This window comes from Carcharodon carcharias, chromosome 14 (assembly GCF_017639515.1).
Source record: "Carcharodon carcharias isolate sCarCar2 chromosome 14, sCarCar2.pri, whole genome shotgun sequence".
In the NCBI taxonomy this organism is placed as follows: Eukaryota; Metazoa; Chordata; class Chondrichthyes; order Lamniformes; family Lamnidae; genus Carcharodon; species Carcharodon carcharias.
Window position 1 is genome coordinate 4,367,697 of NC_054480.1, and position 26,718 is coordinate 4,394,414.

At 42.2% G+C, this 26,718-nt stretch overlaps 1 protein-coding gene across 1 annotated transcript in view; it reads right to left on the bottom strand.

Moving 5' to 3' along the window:
- The window catches only part of ahcy (adenosylhomocysteinase), a 74,101-nt gene that overhangs the window by 25,835 nt on the left and 21,548 nt on the right, over positions 1-26,718 (bottom strand). The window contains exons 4-6 of the mRNA XM_041205426.1: positions 14,906-15,058; positions 13,671-13,783; positions 11,370-11,577 (exon numbers count right to left, since the gene is read on the bottom strand). Of these exons, the coding sequence (XP_041061360.1) occupies positions 11,370-11,577; positions 13,671-13,783; positions 14,906-15,058 (474 nt within the window). The remainder of the gene's footprint in view (positions 1-11,369; positions 11,578-13,670; positions 13,784-14,905; positions 15,059-26,718) is intronic.

A 26,718-nucleotide genomic window follows, 5' to 3' on the forward strand; every position in this document is an offset into this window, starting at 1 on the left:
CTCTGCTGCCTCCCTGTCTCTATTCTAAGTCTGGGTTGGGAAGACTCCTGGGCAATTAATGCTGCTGCTGGTATTTAGCCAGCATCAGGTGGGGGGACTCATTACGCGAGAAGGCCAAAAAGCCCAGTGGCGCTGCGAAGGAATGCACAGCTGTTGACCTGATTGGCTGGGAGCTCTCGGGGGGGGGGGGGGGGGGGGGGGGGGGGGGGGGGGGGGGGCGGGGGGGGGGTGGTAGGGGTGTGCTGGCGAAGGAGCAGGGTTTCCACTCCAGTTGTCCTTGATTCTGGGAAAGGCTCACCACTGCCCAGATAGGTGTACGAGAGGAACTTTATTTGGTGGGCTTTCCTGCAAGTAAATAACACAGGGCTCTTGCCAGCTCTCCAGCTAGCAGGTGAGATCCCAGTCACTTATATTAAATTCTGCCCTTGGAATTCAAACCCCACCACAACTGAGATTTGGAATAAAGTGCTACTGCAATGGCACAAAAATCCATCAGGTTCACTATGTCCTTCAGTCTGATCCTTATGGCTCCAGACCCATAGCAAAGTGGTTGACTCTTAACTGTCCTCTGAAATGGTCTAGAAAGCCACTCAGATGTACGAAACTGTGACACAAAAGTCAAAGAATAAAACCAGATAAATCATCCAGCACTGACCTAGGCACCAGAAATGACAAAGGCACATCCTAGAATACCCTCCCTACTTCTCTACTGCACTTTCCTTTGTATTTTCATTAAAACATACCTTTTTCTTCAAGCTTTTGGTAGTTTGATCTATTACCTCAAATGGTTAGGTGTCATGCTCTGTTTTATAATGCTCCTGTGAAATGCCTTGGAGTGTTTCATTATATTAAAGGCACTATATAAATTAAATTGCGCAGATCATTCTTTCAGATCTAAATGCTGTTTCGTTGCCTGTCTAAGGCTTTGAGGCCTTCTGACTCCTTCTGCTCCCCCATCTTCAATCTTAGTTAATGGGTACTAAAACTCAGTCTAAGTCGCGTGCGCAGATCAGGGGGCTCTGGCATAAGTTTCCACAGCACTCCACTGAACTTTCCCATCCCCATCTCATATTGTCAGGTAGTCCTTCTTGCCTTCTGGCACTTTGCCTGCTAGCTAAGCTAGCAAGATCTACTATTACAGAGCTTGATCTGAAGCATCAAAAGGACAGTGTTCTTTTGCACAATTTGAATACAACAAATAATAAGAATAAAATAATCAGCTTCCTGTGTGGTATAAATCTTGTTCTGTGCATTTTTACCCCGTTGGAAATGTACCAGTGAAAGAATGGGGGAACATATGAGGAGTAGGCCATTCAGCCCCTCAAGCTTGCTCCACCATTCAATAAGGTCATTGCTGATCTGACTGTAACCTCTGTCTACCCCCAATAACCTTTCACCCCTTTTTTTAAAATCAAGAACCTATCTACCTCTACCTTAAAAATATCCAAGGACTCTGCTTTCACTGCTTTTAAGAAAGGGAGTTCCAAAGACTCACTACCCTCGAAAGAAATTCCCCTCAACTCCATCTTAAATGGGCAAGCCCTTATTTTTAACAGTGATCCCTAGTTCTAGATTCTCCCACAAGAGGAAAACATCCTCTCCACATCCACCCGGTCGAGATCCTTCAGGATTTTTGTTTCAATCAAGTTGCCTCTTACTCTTCTAAACTCCAGTGGATACAACCCTAGCTTACCCATCCTTTTCTCTTAAGACAACCAGCCCATTCCTGGTATTAGTCTAGTAAACCTTTCTCTGAACTGCTTCCAATGCATTTACATCCTTCCTCAAATAAGGAGGGCAACAGTGCAGAGTACTCCAGATGTGGTTTCACCAGTGCCCTGTTCACAACTGAAGCATAACCTCCCTACTTTTATATTCAATTACCCCCACATTAAACTTTAACATTCTATTTTACCTAGCTTACCTAATTACTTGCTATACCTGCATACTAACCTTTTGCGATTCATGCACTAGGACCCTCTGAATCTCAGAGCCCTGCAATCTCTCACCATTTAGACAATATGCTTCCTTTTTATTCTTTCTGCCAAAATGGGCAATTTCACATTTTCCCACATCTTTGCCCATTCACTAAATCTGTGTTCCTTTGTAGCTTTATGTCCTCTTCACAACTTACTTTCCTACCTATCTTTGTGCAATCAGCAAATTCAGCGACCTTACCTTCAGTTTCTTTATTCAAGTCGTTTATATAAATTATAAAAAGTTGAAGCCTCAGCACTGATCCCTGTGGTACGCCATCCTGCCAACCAAAGACCCATTTATCCCTATTCCGTCTTCTGTTAGCCAATCTTCTATCAATGCCAATATGTTACCCCTACACCATGAGCTTTTATTTTCCACGATAACCTTTGAACAGGCACCTTATCAAATGCCTTCTGGAAATCTAAGTACAGTACATCCACAGCACTTCTGGCACTTTCAAAGGGCTCCAATGAAGTGATTAAACATGATTTCCCTTTCACAAAACCATGTTAACTCTGCCTGATTGCCTTGAATTTTCTAGGTAATAAATGTAGGATTGGGGCCTGGCTGTCACGCCTTCAGTCATATAGCCATCAGCACACATCAAGAATAGACATTTGGGTAAGGTACAGAAGAGCTATCAGTGGATACAGGAAGGGCACTGTCACACAAGGAGGGTAGGAGTGAAAAAAACAGTCTGACCAAATACATATACTTTGAATCTGTGCAAATACCCAGCTATACAACTGAAAAGAGCTTTAATGGTCATTTTTACGACTCTCTTTTTGAGCAACGAGTTAACTGAACTTGGACTGTGGGAGTGGGGAGGGAAGTGATGCAACTTCAGTTACAAAGTTACAAAGAAGGTGACATTGTGGAAGAGGAAAAGTGAAGCAGCAACAATGTTTAATGCTTCGATATCACAATCAGAATTCTGAAACACCAAAACCAACCTCAAAACTAAAGATTAACTATCAATAAACCTTGCTCAATTGAAACACAAGATTTGACACTAAGCTGGATCTAGTGCCTTCCCTCTACAGCTGTTATACAACTCAATCCTTACAGGCACAAAGGAACTGCAGTGTCCTGTGAAACCTGCTCTACGGCATGGAGCAACACAAGCTACACATGAACTCAGGAAAAACAGCAACATTTGATTAAGAAGCTTCCACTTATATAATGTTTTTCATTCGCTGGACATCCCAAAGGATTTCATGGCCAATGATGTATCTTTGAAGTGCAGTTTCTGTTTCAGCAAAGCACACCAGTCAATTTGTGCTCAAACTTCTACAAACAGCAATGTGATAAATGACATAATCAATACATCCAGTGGTTCTCCTTTATCCATAGCATATGTGACACCTTCAAAGGACTCCAATAAGTTGGCTAAATATGATTTCCTTTCACAAAACCATGCTGATTATGCCTGATTACCTTGAAATTTCCGAAGTGCCCTGCCATAACATCTTTAATAATAACTTCTAACATTTTCTCTGTGACAGATGTTAAGCTAGCTGGCCTATAGTTTCCTGCTTTGTCTCCCTCGCTTGTGGAATAAAGGAGTTACATTTGCTATTTTCCAATCTTATGGAATCTTCTCCAAATCTAGGGAATTTTGGAAAATTAAAACCACCTCATCAACTATCTCACCAGCCACTTTAAGAACCTAAGATAAAGTCCACCAGGGTCCAAGAACTTGTCAGCCCGTAGCTCCAACAATTTGCTCAGTACCACTTCCCTGGCATTCTTCCCTCCCTTCCAATTCCTGATTTAGAGCTATTTCTGGGATTACTTGTATCCTCTACAGTGCAGACTGATGCAAAATATCTGTTCAATTGATCTGCCGTCTCTTATTTTCCATTATTAAAACCCAAGACTCACTTTCTATAGGACCATACTCACTAAGTCTCTACAGAAACTCTTATTGTCTGTCTTTCAAGTTCTAGCTAGCTTTCTCTCATATTCTACTTTTCCCTCCTTAATCTTTGTGATTCTTTGCTGTTGTTTATATCCTGCCCAATCTCTAAACTACCTTCCATCTTTGCGCGATTATATGCTTTTTCTTTAAGCTTGTAACTGTCTTTAAAATTTTTAGTCAATCATGGACGGTGGATGCTCCCTTGGAATTTTTCTCTTTCGTTGGAACCTCTATTCTGTGTATTCTGAAATATTCCCTTAAATGTCTGCCCTGCATCTCTTATTGACCTATCTCTTAACCTCATTTACCGGGTCACTTCAGCTAGCTCTGCTTTCATGCCCTCATAATTGCCTCAATTTACGTTTAAAATACGAGTCTTGGACCCACTCTTTTCTCCCTCAAACTAAATGTAAAATTCAATTGTATTATGACCACTACTACCTAGGGATGCCTTCACTATGAGATCAATAATTAATCCTTTCTCGTTACACAATCCTAGGTCTAGTATAGCCTGCTGTCTTGTTGGCCCCAGAACGTGCTGTTCTAAGAAACTATCCTGAAAATATTCTATGAACTCAACTAGGCTACCTTTGCCCATCTAATTTTTCCAGTCTACATGGAACCATAGGACAGAATTTTGCCCTTGACATATGGGATGGGCAGGGGCGGTCGGAAAGCCACCTGCCATTGGAGGCGCTCAGCGATTTTACACTGGCAGGCCAATTAATGCCCACCCAGCATGATGCACGAGCGGCAGGGCTGGGGGGCTGGGGGGGGGGCTGCTGGAGGAAGATTCCGAGCAGGCCTAGCGCGAACATCATGCATGCGCACTGACAGCGCAGAATAATCTCCCTAAGGCACAGAGCTGCCTCAGGGAGATGATGAATATATTGAACAAATTATTGAACATCAGAAAAATTTAACAAGACATGTCGGCTCGTGTGATTCTGTCACATGAGCGGGGACATGTTTTTAATTAAAAAATAAAGTTTTTATTTTATTTGTATTTACTTTTAGAAACCTCATCCCGTCCCCACCAATGGATGAGATTTCCAAAAAAAACACAAAGGCCACTTGGCCTTTTTGCCTGTCTGCCAACCGTTAGGCTGAATGGGCAGTGAAAAATTAAACTCGATTAACAACTTAATGGCCTTAATAGGCCTTTTAGTTACCGGCGCACCCGTCGACCAAACTAAGCATGTTGACATTGGCACACTTGGCCGATATCATCGCACGTCATTTCAAGCTCGGTTGGGTTGGGCACACTCCCACCCACCGAGCTAAAAATTCTGGCCACAGAGAAGTTACAGCACCATTCAGCCTATCATATCTGCACCAGTCATAAAAAATGAAAAAGAAGCTAGCCACTCATTTTTAATCCCACTTAGCATGTTACAGCACTTCAGGGCAAATCCAGGTATCTTAAAAATGAGTTGAGTGTTTCAACCTCAACCACTAATTTATGCAGTGAATTCCAGATGCCTACTACCCTCTGGGTGAACAGGTTTTTTCTCGTGTCCCCTCTAATCCTTCTACCAATCACCTTAAATCTATGCCCCCTTGTAATTGCCCCTCAGTTAGGGGAAACAGGTCTTTCCTTTCCACCCTATCTAGGCCCCTCAATTTTGTACACCTCAATTAGGTTACCCCTGCTCTAAGGAAAACAACCCTTGTCTATCCAATCTTTCTTCATAGCTACAATTTTCAAGCCCTGGCAACAGTTTGTAAATCTCCCCTGTCCTCTCTCCAGAGCAATTATGTCCTTCCTGTAATGTGGTCACCAGAACTTTACACAAAATTCCAGCTGTGGCCTAACCAGCATTTTGTACAGTTCTAACACCACATCCCTGCTTTTATATTCTATATCTCATCCAATAAAGGAAAGCATTCCATAAGCTTTCTTTACCATCTTATCCCTGTCCTGCCACCCTCAAGGGCCTGTGGACATGCATACCAAGGTCTCTCACTTCCTCAGCCCCTCACAATTTCCTCCCATTTATTGAGTATTCCCTTGCTTTGTTTGCCCTCCCGAAATGCATTACCTCACACTTCTCAGGATTGATTTCCATCTGCCACTTTCCCACCCACTCAATCAAACTATCGATATCATTCTGGAGTCGATAGCTATCCTCTTCACTATCAACTATCTGGCCAATTTCTGTGTCATCTGTAAATTTTCCAATCATGCCTCCCACATTCAAGTCCAAATCATTAATATTTACAACAAACACCAAGGGACCCAACACTGAGCCCTTTGGAACACCGCTGGAAACCATTTTCCATTCCCAAAAACATCCATTGACCTTTACCCTTTGTGTCCTGTCGCTGAGGCAATTTTGAATCCACATTCCCTGTATCCTATGGGATCTTATATTTTTTGACCAGTCTGCCATTTGGGATCTTGTCAAATACCTTACTAAAATCCATGTCGACAACATCCACTGCACTACCCTCATCAATCCTTCTTGTTACTTCCCCAAAAAATTAGATTCAATTAGTAAGATACGACCTTCCCCTAATAAAGCCATGCTGATTATCACTGATTAATCCATTCCTTTCTAAACGACAGTTTATCCCATCTCAGAATTGATTCTAATAATTCGTCCACCACACAAGTCAGGCTGACTGGCCTAAAATTATTTTGTCTGTCCCTCGCACCCTTTTTAAATAATGGTACAGCATTCACAGACCTCCGATCCTCTGGTACCTCGCCTGTATCTAGTGACGATTGGAAAATGATCCTCAGAGCATCTGCTATTTCCTCCCTGGCTTCCTTTTACAGGTTGGGATACAATCCATCCAGCCCTGGTGACTTATCCACCTTCAAGGATGTCAATCCCTCAAGTACATCCTCTCTCACTATGCTTATTGTATTTAATATTTCACACTCCTCTTTTAATAGAATATTGGCTTCATTCCTCTACTTAAGTGAAGACAGAGGCAAAGTACTCATTGAGAACCCTGTCCACATCTTCTGCATCAGTGCGATCAAGCGGCACTGCTTAGCAATAACCTGCTCACTGACGCCCAGTTTGGGTTACGCCAGGGCCGCTCAGCTCCTGACCTCATCACAGCCTTGGTTCAGACATGGACAGAAGAGCTATCTTCTGAGGTGAGGTGAGAGTGACTGTCCTTGATATCAAAGCCACATCTGACCGGACAATGGTTGTGGTTGTTGGAGGTCAGTCATCTCAGCTCCAGGACATCATTGAAAGAGTTCCTCAGGATACTGTCCTCGGCCCAACCATCTTCAGCTGCTTCAATGACTTTCCTTCCATCATAAGGTCAGAAGTGGGGATGTTCACTGATGATTGCACAATGATCAGCACCATCTGCGACCTCTCAGATATTGAAGCAGTCCATGTCCAAATGCAACAAGACCTGGACAATCAGGGCTTGGGCTGACATGTGGCAAGTCACATTCGTTCCAAACAAATGGCAGGCAATGACCATCTCCAATGAGAGAATCTAACCATCGCCCCTTGACGTTCAATTACATTACCATCACTGAATCCCCCACTATCAATATTCGGTGGTGGGGGATGACCATTGTCCAGAAACTGAACTGGACTAGCCATATAAATATATAAATACTGTGGCTACAACAACAGGTCAGAGGCTGGGAATCCTGCAGGGAGAAAATTACCTCCTGACTCCCCAAAGCCTGTCCACCATCTACAATGCACAAGCCAGGAGTGTGATGGAATACTCCCCAATTGCCTGGATGGGTGCAGCTCCCACAACACTCAAGAAGCTTGACACCATCCAGGACAAAACAGCCTGCTTGATTTGCACCACATCCACAAACATTCACTCCCCCCACACTAACACAGTAGCAGCAGCGTGCACCATCCACAAGATGCATTGCAGGAACTCACCAAGGCTCCTTAGACAGCACCTTTCAAACCTGCGAATTCTACCCACCTAGAAGAACAAGGTAGGAACACCACCACCTTAGTGTTCTCCCCCCAGCCACCAAGTCACACAACCTCCTGTGTTGGAACTATACAATTGTTCCTTCATTGTCACTGGGTCAAAAACCTGGAATTTCCTCTCAACACTTGTGGGTGCACCTAACCACATGGATTGTAGCAGTTCACAAAGGTAGCTCACCACCACCTAGATAAAAGCAAAATTCAGTGGATGCTGGAAATCTGAAACAAAAATAGAAAATGCTAGAAAAACTCAGGTCTGGCAACATCTGTGGAGAGAGAAAAGGGGTTAACGTTTCAAGTCTGTATGACCTTTCTTCAGAGATAAAGAGATCTGATGAAATTTATACTATTTAAGGGGGTGGAGCAGGTGAAGCTGGATAGAGGGCCAGTGATAGGTGGAGGCAAAGGAGAGATTGACGAAGATGTTATGGACAAAAAGACAAAGGGAGTGTTAATGGCAGATGTTAGTGCTAAAGGAGCTGCTGATCATGGGCATAAAGGTAAGAAATCAGAGTGTGTCAATAGCAGAATAAGGGTAAGCACTCTGTGAAAGAACAACATGGAACAAGTAACAGATGGCCCTTTGGGGATGGGGTGGGGGGGAGGGGACAGTGGTTGGGGAAAAGGGATGGAAAAAGGGATAAAAAGGAGCCAAAGAGGGGATAAAACAATGAATAAAAATGAAAATATGTGGATAAAAAAGTAAAAATACATTTTAAAGAAGAGGTACAGATAGGAGAGAGTTCACGGTCTGAAGTTGGTGATCTCAATGTTAAGTCCGGAAGGCTGTAAAGTGCCGAACTGGAAGATGAGGTGCTGTTCCTCCAGTTTGCGTTGAGCTTCACTGGAACAATGCAGAAGAGTAAGGTGGTGTGTTGAAATGGCAAGTGACAGGGAGGTCTGGGTCATGCTTGCAGACAGACCGAAGGTGTTCCGCAAAGCGGTCACCCAGTCTGCATTTGGTCTACCGCATTGGAAGCAGTGAACGTAGTAGACTAAATTGAAGGACGTGCAAGTCCACCAACTCCAGCACGATGCCAACACCAAACACATCTTCCCCTCATTCTCCATGTCAGCATTCCATAGGGACCATTTCCTCCAGGGCACCCTGGTCCACTCCTCCATCATTCCCAACACCTCATCCTCTTCCCACGGGATCTTCCCATGCAATCACAGAAGGTGCAACACCTGCCCCTTTACCTCCTCCCTTCTCACCGTCAAAGGTCCAAAACACTCCTTTCAAGTGAAGCAGCACTTCACTTGCACCTCCTTCAATTTGGTCTACTGCATTCGCTGCTCCCAATGCGGTCTCCTCTATATTTGCGGAAACCAAACACAGATTGGGTGACCATGTTGCAGAACACCCTCGGTTTGTCCATAAACATGACCCAGACGTTCCTGTCGCTTACCATTTCAACACTCCACCTTGCTCTCATGCCCACATGTCCGTCCTTGGCCTGCTGCAATGGTCCAGTGAAGCTCAACGCAAACTGGAGGAAAAGCACCTCATCTTCCGACTAGGCACTTTACAGCCTTCCAGACTTTGGGTTCAACAAATTCAGACCATGAACTCTCTCCTCTATCTGTACCCTTTTTAAAAACCCTTTTCATTTTTATTTATTTTTATCCACCTATTTTTATATTTTCATTGTTTTATCCCCACTTTATATCCCATTTTCCATCATTTTCCCCTCTCCACCCCCAAAAAGGCCATCTGTTACTATTCCATAACAAAATCAGAAACAAAAAATGCTGGAAAAACTCAGCAGGTCTGACAGCATCTTTGGAGAGAAAGACAGAGTTAGCGTCTCGAGTCCGTATGACTCTTCATCAGAACCCACAGATGCTGTCAGACCAGAATTTTTCCAGCTATTTTTGTTTTTGTTTCAGATTTCCAGTATCCACATTATTTTGCTTTTATTTTATGTTACTGTTCTATGTTGTTCTTTCAGAGTGCTGACCCTTGTCCTGCTTTTAAAACATTCTGCTTTTTTACCTTTATGCCACTGTCAGCATCTTCTTTAGCCCTGATCACTACCATTAACACTCCCTTTGTCTTTTTGTCCACGACATCCGTCAACCTCTCCTTTGTCCCCACCTATCACTGGCCTTCTATCCAGCTTCACCTGCCCCACCATCTTAAACACTAAATTTCATCACATTTCTACTTCTCTTTACCTCTGAGGGGTCATACAGACTTGAAACGTTAACTTTTTCTCTCCACAGATGCTGTCAGACCTGCTGAGTTTTTCCAGCATTTTCTGTTTTTATTTCACCACCACCACCTAGGGTGGCCATTTATTCATTTTTATACTGGGCAGTCTGGTTTTTGGGTGATCTGTACCTTGTCCTTGTACCCGTTTTGACAAGGTGCCTTATTGTCCAGTGTTATTTATTTTCTCACAAAGCAATTAAAATCAAAATTACTGCCTGTGCCTTTGAAAGCTTGGCCAGAGCCAGCATTGTGGCCACACAAAGATCCTATCCTTGTGTGCGTCCCTTTGATACCCTCACACTACATCCTGGTAAAACTCTATTTGTCTCTGCCTTGCTCCTTATCTTAACCTGGATATAATCTCAACTCTAGTGCAACACTGGGGGAGAATTGCACTGTTAAAGGTGCTCTCTTTGGGCTGAGATGTTAAAAGGAGGCCCTGACTTCCCTCTCAGGTGCACGTAAAAGATCCTATGGCACTACTTTGAACAAGAGCTGGGGAGTTTCTCCCTGGCGTCCTGCCCAATAGCTTCCCCTCAAACATCATAAAAAAACAATGATCTGGTCATCATCACATTCCCGCTTGTGGGAGCTTGCTATGTGCAACTTAGCTGCCACATTTCCTACATTACAATAGTGACTGCACTTCAAAAGTACTTCATTGGCTGTAAAACATTTTGGGATGCTTGAGTGCTGTAGAAATGCAACTCTTTTTCACATGGATGCAAAGGTGTGCTGTCTTGTGCCAAAGTCAGTCTGTTGATAATTGCTGGTACGTTTCAATCTCCATGTGAAAGCCAGTGAGTATGAGACTGTTTGACAATGCAGACATCACACCCAAGTTCAACCCATTCTCACTTTCCAACATTAGCTCCATCTCCCTTATTACACTTGGCTCCCAAGAAAATCTATCCACCTCAGAATTACAATGATTCATTAAGCCAGCATCTGCTGCTGTTTGAGAGAGAGTATCATCCCTCCACCGTTCTTTACATGAAGAAACTTTACCTAACTTTTCTGAATGACCAGGCTCCGATTTTCTCTTCCCCAGCAATTCCTTCCAAAATCTTCAAAACCTCAATCAAATCATCCATTAACCTTCCAATTTTCAGGGAATACAAGCCTAGTTTTTATAATCGCTCCTGATAATCTAAACTTTGGGAGCCCTTATAACATTCTGGTGATTCTACATTGGAAATAGATACACTACATACAAAAGCACTACCACTCAGTTACAAGAAATAGAGTAGAGGGGAAAGGATATTTCTCACATTTAGCCTTCACAGTCCAGTGGACTCTAGTCTCCTTTCCTGCTTACCTTCCATAGCAGCCTGAAGAGCATTGATGGGGTCGATTTCTGTTATAATAACTCTGGCTCCGAAACCTCGAAGAGCCTGGGCACAGCCTTTGCCAACATCACCATATCCTGCCACTACTGCCACTTTTCCAGCAATCATAACATCTGTGGCGCGCTTGATACCGTCAATAAGCGATTCTCGGCATCCATAAAGGTTATCAAACTTGCTCTGGAGAAAAGGTTGAAACAGAAATGAGAAACCAAAACTTTGCTTCCCACCACCGCCCCTTCCACCCAATCATTCTTCCCTGGTTCTCTCTTAGGCATCAACTCTTTGCTGGGGTAGACTCCATGCAGGGATAGATTAACACATTAATTTATAGGCCAACGGCCAGGGAACTCTAGAAAAGCTGCACATTATGCAGACCATAAGAAATAGAAAGGGGAGACCGTACAGCCCCTTGAGCCTGCTCCATCATTCAATACAATCATGGCTGATCATCTGCCTCAACCCTATCACTCACTCCCAATATCCCTGGATTCCCAAGAGATCAAAAATCTGTCCACCTCAGCCTTAAACATACTCAGCAATCAAACCCCTGTTCCACCATTCAATTAGATCATGGTTGATCTATGATCTAACTCGATCACAGATAGGCCTTTGGCCCATATTCCGAAATACTTTTGGATAACAAAAATCTACCCATCTCAAATTTAAAATTATCAATCTTCTATCAATTATCAGTTCTGAAGAAAGTTGCAAACTTCTATCATTCTTTGCATGAAGTAGTTTCTTACTTTCACTCCTAAAAGGTCTGGTTATAATTTTTGGATTAGAATTCCCCAGCAAAATAACCCAATTAACCCACTTGGTCCCCATAATATATGAACACATTGAAACAATATACTAGAAGGATGTGGTTGCACTGGAGAGGTTATAGAAAAAATTACAAGGAAGCTGCCCTGAATACTATGTGGAAATGTCGGATAGGCATATCAGATAGAGGCTGGTTCTTTTGCCACAGGGGAGGCCGAGTTAAGATTTGAGGTATATAAAGTTTCGAGGGGCCTAGATAGTGGGACCTATTTCTGTTAGCAGTGAGGTCAGTAGCAGGGGATTAAAGTCGCTGGTAGAAGAATTAGAGGAGGGTTGAGAAATGTTTTCATCCAGAAGGTAGAGTGAGCCTGGAACTCACTGTCTGAAAGAATGGCAGAGACAGAATTCAAATTCCACCATCTGCCATGGCAGGATTCATTCTGAACTGACCTTACCTGGTCTGTCCTACATGTGACTCCAGGCCCACAGCAATGTGGTTGACTCTTAATGCCCTCTGAACAAGGGCAATTAGGGATGGGCAATAAATGCTGGCCTAGCCAGCGATGCCCACATCCCATGAAAGAATTTTTAAAAAATTACTCAATCATTGATTGTCGTAAAGACCTATTTGGTTCACTAATGTTCTTTAGGGAAGGAAATCTGAATCTTTATAGCGGAGGCCATTTAGCCCAACTCTCAAAAAGAGCATTCTACCTAGTCCCACTTCCCTGCCTTATCCTTGTAACCATGTACATTCTCTCTTTTCAGATAGCAATCCAATTCCCTTTTAAATACCTCGACCAAACCTGCCTCCACCACCTTCAGAGAATTCAGTTGAGACACCATCACCCTCTGGATGAAAAAAGTTTTTTTCACATCACTTTTACTCCTTTTGCCAATTATTTTGAATCTGTGCCCTCTAGTTCTTGATGTTCTCTTGAGTGGGAATGGTCTCTCTTTACTTACCCTGTCCATACCCATCAGGATGTTGAATACCTCAATCAAGTCTCCTCTCAGCCTTTTCTCCAAGGAAAACAGTCCCAATCTCGCCAATCTATCCTCATAGTTACAGTTCATTATCCCTGGAATCATTCTTGTGAATCTCCTCTGTACCTTCTCCAATGCCTTCACATTCTTCCTCAATTTATGGCATCCAGAACTGGTTGCAGTTCTCCAGATGAGGCCTAAATAAGTGTCTTATACAAGTTCTTGCAATCAATGCTCCTATTAATAAAACCTAAGATTCTATTTGTTTTATTACCTACTCTCTCAACAGGCCCTGCCATCTTCAATGACTTAATAATAGTTTCATGGTCACCATCACTAAAATTATCTTTCAATTCCAGATTAATTATTTGAATTTAAATTCCACCTGTTGCCATGGTGGGACTTGAACCATTGTTTAGATTTTTAATCCAGTCACATTACCATTACACCATCTCCCCCTAAAAATGCAGAGTTAGTTAACTGCACAGTACATCAGAAATCTCATTAGAACACATTACCTTAGTGACAGAGTCATTCACATTAAAGGCAGGAACTTTAAGTTCTTTGTTCTTGTGCATCTTATAGAGATTGTGGACTCCAGTTGTAGTCTCTTCAGAGATTCCCTTGATATCTGCAGAATCAGCAGACACTAATCACACCATTTTTCTCTAGTTAAGCATGCCATAATCAAATAGACAAGGATAAGTTACAGTTATGAGGGATCTGGACAGAGTAGCAGGGAGAGACTGCTCCCATTGGAAGGATCGAGAACCAGAGCACACAGATTTAAGATAATTGGCAAAAGAAGCAATCATCACGAGGAAAAACATTTTCACGCAGCAAGTGGATAGGATCTGCAATGCAGTGTCTGAGAATGTGGTAGAGGCAGGTTCAGTCAAAGTATTTGAAATAAAATTGGATCATTATCTGAAAAGGACTATGGGGAAAAGGCAGGAGAGTGGCACTAGGTGAATTGCTCCTTCAGAGAGCCAGCACAGACAAAGGGCCGAATCATTGTCTCTAGTGCTGAAACCATTCAATGAAGAGACATTGCAGGCAGAGCAAGTTTTGGCAGGACAAGACTGGCCTGCTCTGGAACAAGGTAGCTGAGAGCACAGGGGTTAAGGCCATGATAGCTTTAATTATTTCACTCTTTTCTCTGGAACTCATAACAGAGAACAACTAAAAATCAAATGGCAGTGCTGAGCACAATTAGAAATCTTGCTGCCTTTAGCATTATCCGGAACCTGGTCTCTGCTTGGTTGATACTTGTTATACTCCAAATAACCCAGCACAACAGCACTTGCTAACGTCCAGGAACTCAAATAATCTTATTCTGATGTGGACAGTATTACTGAACTGTTTCTCTATCATACACCCATTTCTTCATAGAAATACTTTCATTTAACCAAATGAAGAAACATCTTCATTTTTCAAACTGGTCTCAGTTACATTCCAGTGATTATTTGGAGACTGCAGTGAAATTATAACAGTGCCTACACAAGAATTGAATGTGCATAATTGTCCTAAAGGAGTCAACTCAATGGACTATAGATCTTTTCCAATGTTGGGGACTGCCCAGTTCCAGACCTCATCCTGGAGGCACATCCATTATCAGACTTACATTTTGCTACCTGCAAAGACCAGTTAGCTTGCAATGTGTGCGATATGAAGAGCAAATGGGCACCAAAGGTCACATAAAATGACCCACAGCAACATATGTCACCCAAAGATGATGGAAGAGGTTAGTCACCTTGTAAGAGTTTAGGATGCTTATTGTGAACCAGGTTTGTAAGGTCTCCACCATCATCCAAAATCATATTGAGGGGTTTTCCATCACGGAAGTACAGTGTCTGTTCAATGCACCAAATGTATTCTTCATCTGTCTCCCCCTTCCAAGCGTACACTGCAAATAAAACAAACATTCTTAAATGAGGCACTAACCACAAACCATGCAGCTCAATGCACACTTATCAGTAAATAAGCCTGCAGCATACTGACCATTACTTTTCCCTCACCCGTTCCACTTCAAAAAAGTTGCAATAACAGTTGTACTCTCATATAAACTGCACTGTAGTTGTGCATTGCTGCAGTTTTCATGTTGGATGGCACAGCAGAGGCAGTGCAACTCAGGAGTGGGCAGGATTTTTAGGTCAGCATGCAGGCACGATTGGCAGGCCCAGGAGCGGCCGTGAAACAGACCACCACTCACAACTGGATCCAGACCAGGATTTCACTTTGGCTGGCCAATTAATGGCCAGCCAGCATGAAACGCATACTGAAATGCTCAGGGCTGCTGGGGTGGGGTGGCGGGGGGAGGAAGGTGGACGCAGGACGAGTGCGGAATCAAAGCTCCCTGAAAGCAGAGAGCTGCGTCAGGGAGTTGAAGAATTTAAAACCAATAAATAACTATTTTAAAATCTGGAAAAAAATGTCCACACATCAGAATCAGTCACCTGAACATATACATGATGAAAACTGTCCATATAATTTTTTTAATTTAATAATAGAAACTCATCCCGCCCTTGGACGAGGTTTCATCAAAAATGCAAAGCCCGTCTGGTAGATGCACCATCCGCCAACTATAAGACTGGATGGACCATGAAAAATTGGGGACAATTGGAACTTTAGTTGTTCTCTTAATTGTTGGTGGGCGTGCTTCCAACTTTTCCACACGTGCAATGACCAAAATATCGCGTGAGCATGGGATGACGTCGGGATGCTTGCCTGAAGTCATCACGCGCTATTTTATGCTCAAACAGGTCGGGCACACGCCTGAACGCCGAGCTAAAAATTCAAACAGGTCGGGCACCCGCCTGTACGCCGAGCTAAAAATTCAAACAGGTCGGGCACACGCCTGTACGCCGAGCTAAAAATTCAAACAGGTCGGGCACACGCCTGTACGCCGAGCTAAAAATTCAAACAGGTCGGGCACACGCCTGTACGCCGAGCTAAAAATTCAAACAGGTCGGGCACACGCCTGTACACCGAGCTAAAAATTCCGTCCAGTGATCTGTACAACTGGCAATTCAACTTAATGCTAATAACTCAGTTTAAGTTTGTATAGTCTTAATGCAGAGTAATTTGAAGAAAACAATGAAGTCTCAATCACAAAGAGTGATAAACTGGAGCACAGTCGATTTATCACAGTCACATTTATCAAGCAAAGCAAACCATCGTTAAAGAAGACTCCCATCAATGAAGTGTCCACAACTTCATAAGTGCCATTTTAACAATTATCAGTTAAATTTTTAGTTAGTTTTGGCATTTTCATATAAACGAATAGATTTCTGCAGAAGCACAAGTGATAGCCATCCAGAAATCTGCTAGCAAGCAGAGGCCTGTACAACTGGCAATTCAACTTAATGCTAATAACTCAGTTTAAGTTTGTATAGTCTTAATGCAGAGTAATTTGAAGAAAACAATGAAGTCTCAATCACAAAGAGTGATAAACTGGAGCACAGTCGATTAAAAAGGCCAAATTGTATTGATGCATGGAGTTCAAATTTGTGAAAAGATTTGAGAACATAACTAGCAAAAGATCATCTCTACTGTTAAAAGGGGTACAAATCTAGGACTAATATTAAAGCATAGTGATGGGAGAGTGAAAGAACAAATCACAACTGAACATTTAAGGATTTTACAACATATTCATCAACAATAACTTGTATATAGTACCTTTAACACAATAAAATGTCCCAAGGTGTTTCACAGGAATAAAGCAAACTGACACCAAGCCATATAAGGTGATATTGATCAAAGAGGTAGGTTTTAAAGAGCATCTTAAAAGAGGAAAGAAAGGGAGAGAGAGGTCATGTAGGAAATTCCAGAGCTGTGGGCTCAGGCACCTCAAAGCACAACTGCCAATCATGAAACAATTACAATTGTGGATGCTCAAGAGGCCAGAATTAGATGAGCTCAGATATTGGAAGGTTCTGGGCCTGAGATTACAAAATGTCAGCAAGGAGAAAGGTCAGGAAGGATTTGAAAATAATAAGGATGAGAATTTTAGAAATCGAAGAATTGCATAACCGGGAGCCAACGTAGGTTATTGAACACAGTGGTGATGAATTAAACAAGTGTGAGCAAGACATGGGCAGCAGAGTCTTGGATTACCTCAAGTTTATAGAGGGTAGAATTACATAGGATATACAACATAGAAACAGACCCAATCAGTTCATGGTGTTTATGCCACTCGTGCCTCCTCCCATCTTCCCTCAACTAAATCTACCAGCATAACCATCTATTCCCTTCTCCCTCATATGTTTGTCTAACTTCCACTTAAACGCATAAAGAAGCTTCTTCTGAATTCACCACTGAATTTCTTGGTGACTACCTTCTATTGATGGCCTCTTCCCCAAAAGAAACATTCCCTCTATATCCACTCTATCAAAAAACTTTCATAATTTTAAAGATCTTATTGAGGCACCCCTCTGCCTTCTTTTATCAACAGAAAAGAAACCTAGCTTATCAATTCTTTCCTGGAATGCATGCCCACACATCTCTGGTATCATCCTTGTAAATTTTCTTTGCATCCTCTCCAGTACCTTTATGTCTTTTTAATAATGCAACCAGAACTGCATATAGCATTCTAAATGTGGTCTAAGGCTCAACAGATTTAGCACAACTTCCCTCATTTTCCATTCCATCCCTCTAGTAATAAAACCTAGTGTTTTTTTTTAAAAAAGACCTGGTTAATCTCTGGAGCAACTTATAATGATCGGTATATTTATACCCCCAACATTTTTTTGTTCCTCCACCCCCATCCAGACTCGTACCTTTCAAATAATTAGTGACTTCCTTATTCTTCTGACCAAAATGTATTACCTCACATTTCTGTGCTGAACTTCATCTGCTAATTATCACAGAAATGTTTTAATGCAGGAGGTGGCCATTCAGCCCACTGTGTCTGCACCAGCTCTCTAAATGAGCATTATGACCTAGTGCCATTGCCCCTCCCTTTCCCCATACCCTTGCACATTGTTTCTATTCAAATAATGATCCAATGCTCTTGAATGCCTCGATTGAATCTGCCTCCACCACATTTCCAGGCAGTACATTCCAGACCTGAACCACTCGCTGTGTGGAAAAGTTCTCTCATCATATTTGCTTCTTTTGCAAATCACTTGAAATCTGTGCCCTCTCATTCTCGAGCAGGAACAGTTTCTCCCTATCTACTCTATCCAGTCCCCTCATGATTTTGAACACCTCTATCAAATCTCCTCTTAGCCTTCTCCTGCCAAGGAGAACAGCCCCAACCTCTCCCATCCATCCTCATAGCTGAAGTTTCTCATCCCTGGAACCATTCTTGCAAATTTCTTCTGCGCTCTCTCCAATGTGTTCACATCCTTCCTATAGTGTGGTGCCCAGAACTGTACATAATACTCCAGTTGAGGTCTAACTAATGTCTGATATAAGTTTAGCATAACTTCCTTGCTCTTGTACTCTATGCCCCTATTGATAAAACCCAGGGTACTATCAGCTTCATTAACTGCTCTCTCCACCTGTCCTGCCACCTTCAATGATCTATGCACATAAACGCCCAGATCACTCTGCTCCTGCACCCTTGTAAGAATTGTACCCCTCATTTTATATTGTCTCTCCATGTTCTTCCTACCAGAATGCATCATCTCACACCTCTACAAGTTGATTTATGTCCTCCAATGATTTGTTGAAGTCATCCTCAGTATTGACTATTCCCCCCAATTTGGTGTCATTAACAAATTGAGTATTGTGTTTTTGATTCTAAAATCAAAAATGTAAATTGTGAACGGCAGTGGTCCCAGCACTGATCCTTATGGAACAACACTTTCCACCTTCTGCCACTCTGAATAACTACCCTTTACTCCCACTCTCTGCTTTCTATCCAGAAACCAGCTAGCAATCCATTCTAATTGTCCCCGACTCTTCATTGCCTGACCTTGGCCATTAGCCTATTATGGGATCCCTTAATATGAGGGGCCAGCCATGATACGTTGGAACTGTCAAGTCTAGAGGTAACAAAGTAATGGATGAGAGCTTCAACATCAAATGATTTGAGGCAGAGGTGGAGTCTAGTGACATTATGGAAGTGGAAATAGTGATGGCATAGATATGCAATTTGAGGTGAACACAATCACAGAAAATGGTTTATCTTCAAGGACTAAGAACATTCTGGAAGAATTTGTGCCTTAATAGACATTACCTTAAAGGGTAAATGCAATAACTCGAATTGCTTTGCTTGGAAGAGACATCCATTTATAAGAAAATGTAATTAAGCCGTTATAAAGCTGGAAACCTCTTGACCCTGGTGGACTGTGTACAAAAGGGGACACATGGTAGTTTATGGCTCTGAATAAAAAAAATACCTGGAACTGTGTTTAAAAGTTGGTTTTGGTTTTGCTTTGAGCAGGAGGACCAACTGCTCGAGAAGATGGCAGCAGCCTTTTTGCAGTCCAAAGCCGGAAGTGAACATAAGTTGCTTCTAAGTTGCTCCATGTGCTGGAATTGAGTATCTACAGGTGTTCCTCGAGTCTGCCTCAAAAACAGTGCATGTGTCATTGACTGTTTCGCAGATCAGCACTGAGACACTAACCATATAACCCAGACGCCATTTCAAAGACTCAATTTTTCCTTTTCCCCTGACCATTGATTTTTAACCTTTGGCAGAATTTCTCGATTTTTATTATTTTTTGGGTATCTTGAAAGAGTAATTCGTAGACTTTTATATTTCATACTGTATGTTAATAAGCTTTGACTTTCTTTTTGAAAAGGCTGGTTTTATAATAAACTAAAAGGTTTGTTGCTTATTGAAAGCCTGGTTAAAGTCTCTTATTCTGGGTAACAGTAACGAAAGTAAACAATTGGCCATTTTAGTGGGTGAATCAAAAACTTCTAAAGTAATGGCGCAACCTGTGGAGTTGTAGGGCTAGTCAAACTGCACACTCCTCCCACCCCAGTCATAACACAGATTGGCAGCTCTTGCAAGATTTGGAATGCAGACAGCAGGTAATTGGATGCAGAATAATAATTGGTAAAAAAGGGTGAAAGGACAGAGACCAGGTTTCTTATACGTTAGTAAGTCTAACAGCTTTGGGAGTTGCTGAAACTTTTCTAGGGATGGAAGACTCAACCTTGACTGGTTTACAAGAAGTAATAAAGACTAAACTATACAGATTGGTGAATAAATTGGAGTTAGAATTAACTGTAGGTGCGAGGAAAGCAGACATATAGTTGAGGTAATAGTGCAACATTTGAAATCGGAAGGGATACAAGAGAGACCACTTTCTCCAGGGGGTGAGTCAACTGAGTTAGCAAGGATTCTGTTGCAAATGAAACAGATTGAACAGAAAAAGGAACCCAAAAAGCTTGAACTGGAGGCAAAAGGAAAATAAAAAGGGAAGAAAAGGTAAGAAAAAGAAAGAATTGGAAATACAGAAACTTGATCTACAAAGAGAGAAGTTAGCAAGGGAGGAAATGGAGAAGGATAGAGGGGCAAAAGAGAGAGAAGGAATGAGAAAGGGAATAGCAGCTTAAAAGGCTAGCATTTTTTTTAAAAAGTATCAGATATTGGGCCAGGTTATGAAATATAAAAACCACCTCCAACCCAAAGCCCAGTGGGGATGTGTTTAAATTTGCACAAGCTCTCCCAAAGTTTAAGGAAGGGAATATAGAGACATTCTTCATTTCAAAAAGGTAGCTAAGCTCCCACGGAACACCTTCGGTCTGTCCGCAAGCATGACCCAGACCTCCCCGTCGCTTGCCATTTTAACACTCCACCCTGCTCATGCCCACATGTCCATCCTTGGCCTGCTGCATTGTTCCAGTGAAGCTCAACGCAAACTGGAGGAACAGCACCTCATCTTCCAACTAGGCACTTTACAGCCTTCCGGACTGAATATTGAGTTCAACAACTTTAGATCATGAGCTCTCTCCTCCATCCTCACCCTCTTTCCGATCCCCCTTTTTCCAATAATTTATCATTTTAATTTTTTTTTATATATTTTTCCTTTCCCACCTATTTCCATTATTTTAAAATGTATTTCCATCCATTGTTTTATCTCTACTTTTTAGCCTATTTCGATCCCTTCCCCCACCCCACCTCCACTAGGACTATCTGTACCGTGCCCATCCTGCTTTCTACGCTTAATGTCACCATTAGCACATTCCTCACCACCGTCAACACCTCTGTCCTTTTGTCTATGACATCTTTGGTAATCTCTCCTTTGCCTCCACCTATCACTAGTCCTCTATCCAGCTCTACCTGTCCCGCCCCACCACCAAACCAGCTTATATTTCACCTCATTTCTCTATTCCCTTAGTTCTGTTGAAGGGTCATACGGACTCGAAACATTAACTGTGTTCCTCTCCGCAATGCTGTCAGACCAGCTGAGTTTTTCCAGATATTTTTGTTTTTGTTTCGGATTTCCAGCATCCACAGTATTTTGCTTTTTCTCCTACGGAACAGGTTGGTTGGTAGAGCTCATGAGGTTTATGCATAACTTTCAGAAGAGCTTTGTGGATTATGATGCAGTAAAGGCTATTCTTAGTGTGTATGAGTTGGTCTCTGAAGCATATAGGCAGAAATTTCAAAGCGTAAGGAAACAGCCTGGGCAGGCCTATATTGAATTTGAGAGGGTCAAGCAAAGTAATTTTGATCGTTGGATACAGGCATTAAAGGGGGAGACAATATAGGAAAATAATTCTCCTGGAAAAATTTAAATATTCACTCCCTCCAATAGTTAGAACCCATGTTGAAGACCAGAGGGTTGTGACAGCTACACAGGCAGCGGAGATAGCTGCCAATCATGAGCTGGTCCATAAATCTAAAAGCTCTGTTAATTAAAGATGTCATTTGTACAGCCATGAGAGATTACCTTAGCTTGAAAGAGCAGGTAAGAGGAACCATGTCAGCATAGTTTATAGGCCTCCTAACAGTAGTTACATTGTAGGACAGTGTATACATGAAGAAAAAAATTGTGTGAAAAAGGTACCAAATTAAGTAGGGGTATATAAACTCCGCCAATGCCATTTATTAAAACTTTGGCTTTTAATGCACTTTCTGGTGGAAAAGCAATGCCTTCCCCCAGTAAACGTGTTTGAGTGGCTCCTGTATCTCAAGACAATTATAGATTTAGCTGTCTCATTGGAGGGACAGCACCCCGACAAACCTGAGAAGGTGAAAGGAAGGTGGGAAGGTGAAAGGAAGGCAAGTTGCCAGGGAAGAGAAGGAACAGCTGGGAATTCCCTGGAAACCCCTCCTTAGGCCAGAAAGGAAGGTACTGAGGGTGGAAGTGATATTCAAAGGCCCAGGTGTTTCCATTGTTACAAGGTGGGATTTATTGGGATAATAAGAGCGATTCAGGAAAAAGAACCCTGACTGAAAATACAACAGATCAAGTTGCAGCAATAACTTCAACTGTGAAGCTGAGTGTGAACACTGCTGTGAGCTCAGGATGGGTGAAGATGATACATGAGTTATAAAGAATTTTTATCGCGAGGAAAAGTAACTCCTTATCCCTCAAATGAGCCAGCTAAATCTATAATTATCTTGAGATACAGGAGCCACTCAAATACTTTTACTGGGGGAAGGCATTGCTTTTCCACCAGAAAGTGCATTAAAAGCCAAAGTTTTAATAAATGGCATTGGCGGGGTTTATATACCCCTACTTAATCTGGTACCTTTCTTACACACCTAATTTTTTTTTCTTCCTGTATACGCTGTCCTACAACGTAACTGTTAGGAGGCCTATAAACTACACTGACATGTGATCTCTTACATGCTTTTTCAAGCAAAGGTCATCTCTCACGGCTGTACGAATGACAGCCTTAATGAACAGAGCTACCCCCACCATCTTCTCCTTGCTTCCTATCTTTACGAAATGTCAAATAACCTTCAATATTCAGGTCCCAGACTTGGTGACCCTGCAACCATGTCTATATGATGGTTATCAGGTCACATATTTATTTCTATCTGTGCTAACAATTTATCCATTTTGTTATGAATGCTGTGCAGATACAGAACCTTTAACTGTGTCTTTTTACCATTTTTGCAATCTCTGGCCTTATCTGCTGGTGCACTAAGGTCCCTGCCTGCCATAATTCTTTACCTAAATTGCTATCCTGCTCAAGTACCACATTGTTACCCGTTGATTTACAACATCTCTCATATGATTTCTTCTCAACTATTTAAAGCCCCCTCTACCGCCCTAGTTATATGACTTACCAGTACACTGGTCAGTCCCAGCAGTGAAGATTTCTCAACTATTTAAAGCCCCCTCTACCGCCCTAGTTATACGACTTACCAGTACACTGGTCAGTCCCAGCAGTGAAGGTGAAGCTGGTCCCAACGGTACAGCTCTCACTTCCCTAGTAAAGGTCCAACTGCCCTATCAATCAAAACCCCATTTCCCCCCTCAGTTTTTGAGCCATTAATTCATCTCTTCAAATTGGTATAGGGTAAATAAGATTGATCGTGGCTCAGGTAATAATCCAGAGATTATTACTCCTGATGTTCTGCTTTTTAATCTGATCTCCAATTGCTCTTAAACCCCCAGCAGAATATTTTTCCTAGTCCTATAGATGTCACTGGCAGCAATGTGGACCACAACCACAAGATTCCTCCCCCTCTCCCTGCAAGTTCCTCTCTAACCCAGAGCAGATGTCCCAAACCCTGGTACCAGGCAGGCAACTCAGCCATCTGGTCTCCTGCTCTCAACTGCAGAGAACCTTCAATCCACCTGACTAAACTGCACACCCCACCCCCGCTACCACTACATTCCTCTCAGCTTGCCCACTTCCTGTACCACAGTGCCACGTCAGTTCATTCATCCACCCTGCAGCCCCCTGTTTTCATCCTCAAGCTGCAAGAGCCTCAAATCTATTGGACAATTGCAAGGGCAAAGGCTCCTCCACTTCCACCCTCTTGATCCCCTTGTCTGTCTCACTCTCAGTCACACTGTTCTGTCCTTGAGCATTAACTAAACCAGAAGACCCTAATCTCAGGGTTTGAGCACCTTCTGAAACAAAGTGTCCAAGTAGCATCACCCCGCCCGCCTCCCGTCACACTCTCTGCAGCTCAGTTTCCAGTTCAGTGATTCTGAGCTGAAGCTATTCCAGCTGCAGGCACTTACCTATATTTATAATAGCTGAAATTTTACAGAGATGAGTTAGCACTGCTGGTTAGGGAAACTAGTTCAATCTAGCTACAATTAACCAACTCCAGCTACCTCTTCTGTAGGGAGCTGGTTATCCCTGGCTGACTGAAAGAAATTTAACTTTAACAGTAAACTTTATTTAAATTCTAAATGCAAACTAGATTAGAGTTTGGAAAAAGATTAATCCTTAAATTTAACCCTTAAAATTCCCTTATTCACCAAGTTCCCACTGACTAGGTAACTCACGTGAGCAGCCTATGTCTTTTGCTTGCTTACTGATATTATCTAATATTGGATGCTGCAGAAACAGTGAAGGAGTCAAGAGAGGTGTGGTGAAGAAGAACTGGTGTTGTCAACGTACATGTGAAAACTGATGTGTTTTTGGATGATGTTTACATGTTGCTCCCCATTGACAAGAATTAGGAAGGAGCCAAGAATAAATTCTGGTGCTCCCTAGAGCTAACGGTGCAGGAAAAGGAATAAAAGCCATTGCAGGTGATAGTCTGGCTATGAATAGAGAGATATATTCTGGAACCAGGCAAACACAGTCCCACAGTTTATCAACGGAGAGAAATAGAGAGGTGCTGAAGGAGGATGGTGCGGCCAATTGTGTAAAAATGTTACAGAAAGTTTGAGAAGGCCAAGGGGGAATAGTTTATTGGTCACATAATTTCATAGGATGCCCCTTTCTCAGTGGAAAGAGCCAGGTATTCACAAGTAGCAAACAACCTAGACACACTTCCCAAGTGTAGGCCACTCTGCTTCTATGCCCTTTAATAAAAGGATTTTCAGGCAACTAATTCCCAGTGTTTCAGGGAATTCCACATTCTACCCATCCTGTGTAAAAATTGTTACAACCTCCCTTCAATATCTTGAGTACCTTATAACTTATTCTCTGGTCACTAGCTTGCTGACCTGTGGTAACAATCCATCAGTATTTAACTTGGCACAACCCTTCATGACCTTTGATGGTCTTTATCAGGGCATCTCTCAACTTTCACTACTCTAATGAAAAGGCCATAGTCTCTCCTCAGCTTTAAACCCCCACCCCAGTTTGTAAAAGAAGCAAATGTGATGCAAGAAAAATCTTTTTCACACAGCAAGTGGTTCAGGTCTGGAATGCACTGCCTGGAAGTTTGGTGGAGGCAGGTTCAGTTGAGGCATTCAAGAGGGCATTATAGATTATTTAAATAGAAAACAACGTGCAGGGTTATGGGGAAAAGGCAAGAGAATGGTACTGAGTCATAATGCTCATTTGGAGAGCTGGTGTAGACACGATGGGCTGAATGGCCTCCTTCGGCATTGTAACAATCCTGTGATTCAGTAAAATCCCAAAGGCTCTTTATTTGAATACACAGAGCATTCACAAAATAGACAAGCTAGCAGCGCAAAGAGAGATAAATATATCTAATCCCTATCTCAGAGACATAGGGCAAAACTTTTGTCTGGGTACGGAGGAGTGTTTCCAGTGCATGAGTGGCCACACTTACGTTTTTTCTTTGGAGGAAAATGATTTTCCAAATACTATGCCACTTGTCTGGCTTTTTTGAAGTTTGGGAACGCTTCATGTGCAAAACGCAAACCCGACCCCACTGACATCAGGTTCCCAAATTTACATAGTGGATGAAAATAGAATTTTCTTCCACACACCCAGTTTCATCTGATAGTACAGGGCTTTGGAAGCCCTTTAAAAGCACATAAGGTTTAAGAGTTCATGAAGAAAATGGAAAGACTACTGAGGAGTCTGGAAAATTCTGAAAGGTAAGTGTAAAGCGTTTTCACACCTTCAAATGTCACTATTAAGTGCTGCATTGTAACACAGATGTGTTTTGAATACAGTGATTTACCATAGGGATCTGAGCTTTAAAGTTGACCCTTACATTCCTTCCCAAAGAGTAACCTATTATTTGGACAGCTGTGCCCATTATCAATGTTTGGTTGAATTTCAAGTGTTAGTGGGTTTCAGCACAGTAGTGTTCTATTCATCTGAATATAAATGACAGTTTCAAGAAGTTGTAATAACAGATTGCCCCTCTGATGTGGTTTGTGGTTTGTTGACACAAGCTAATAGGAATACAAGTACAAGATTTCTTTCACAGAACGCATTTCTTCTTTAATAGTAATGATATGAGATGTTTGTTAGATGGAGAGCATTGTTCTGGAGAAACAGGATGTCTCACTGGTCAAGGACAGAATCCATTTGGCTAGAGCTAAGCAGCAAAAAAGCTGCAATTACATTGTTTGGTGTAATCTATAGACCACCAGCTATTGGGAAGATTGTAGAGACACAAATTTGCACATAAATTACACAGAGATGCAAAAAATACAGTAGTTATAATGGATGACCTTCATTTCCAAATATAGATTGGGATAGTACTAATATAAAAGGGCAGTGAGGGGCAAGAGTTCCTAGAGTTTGTTCAGGAAAATT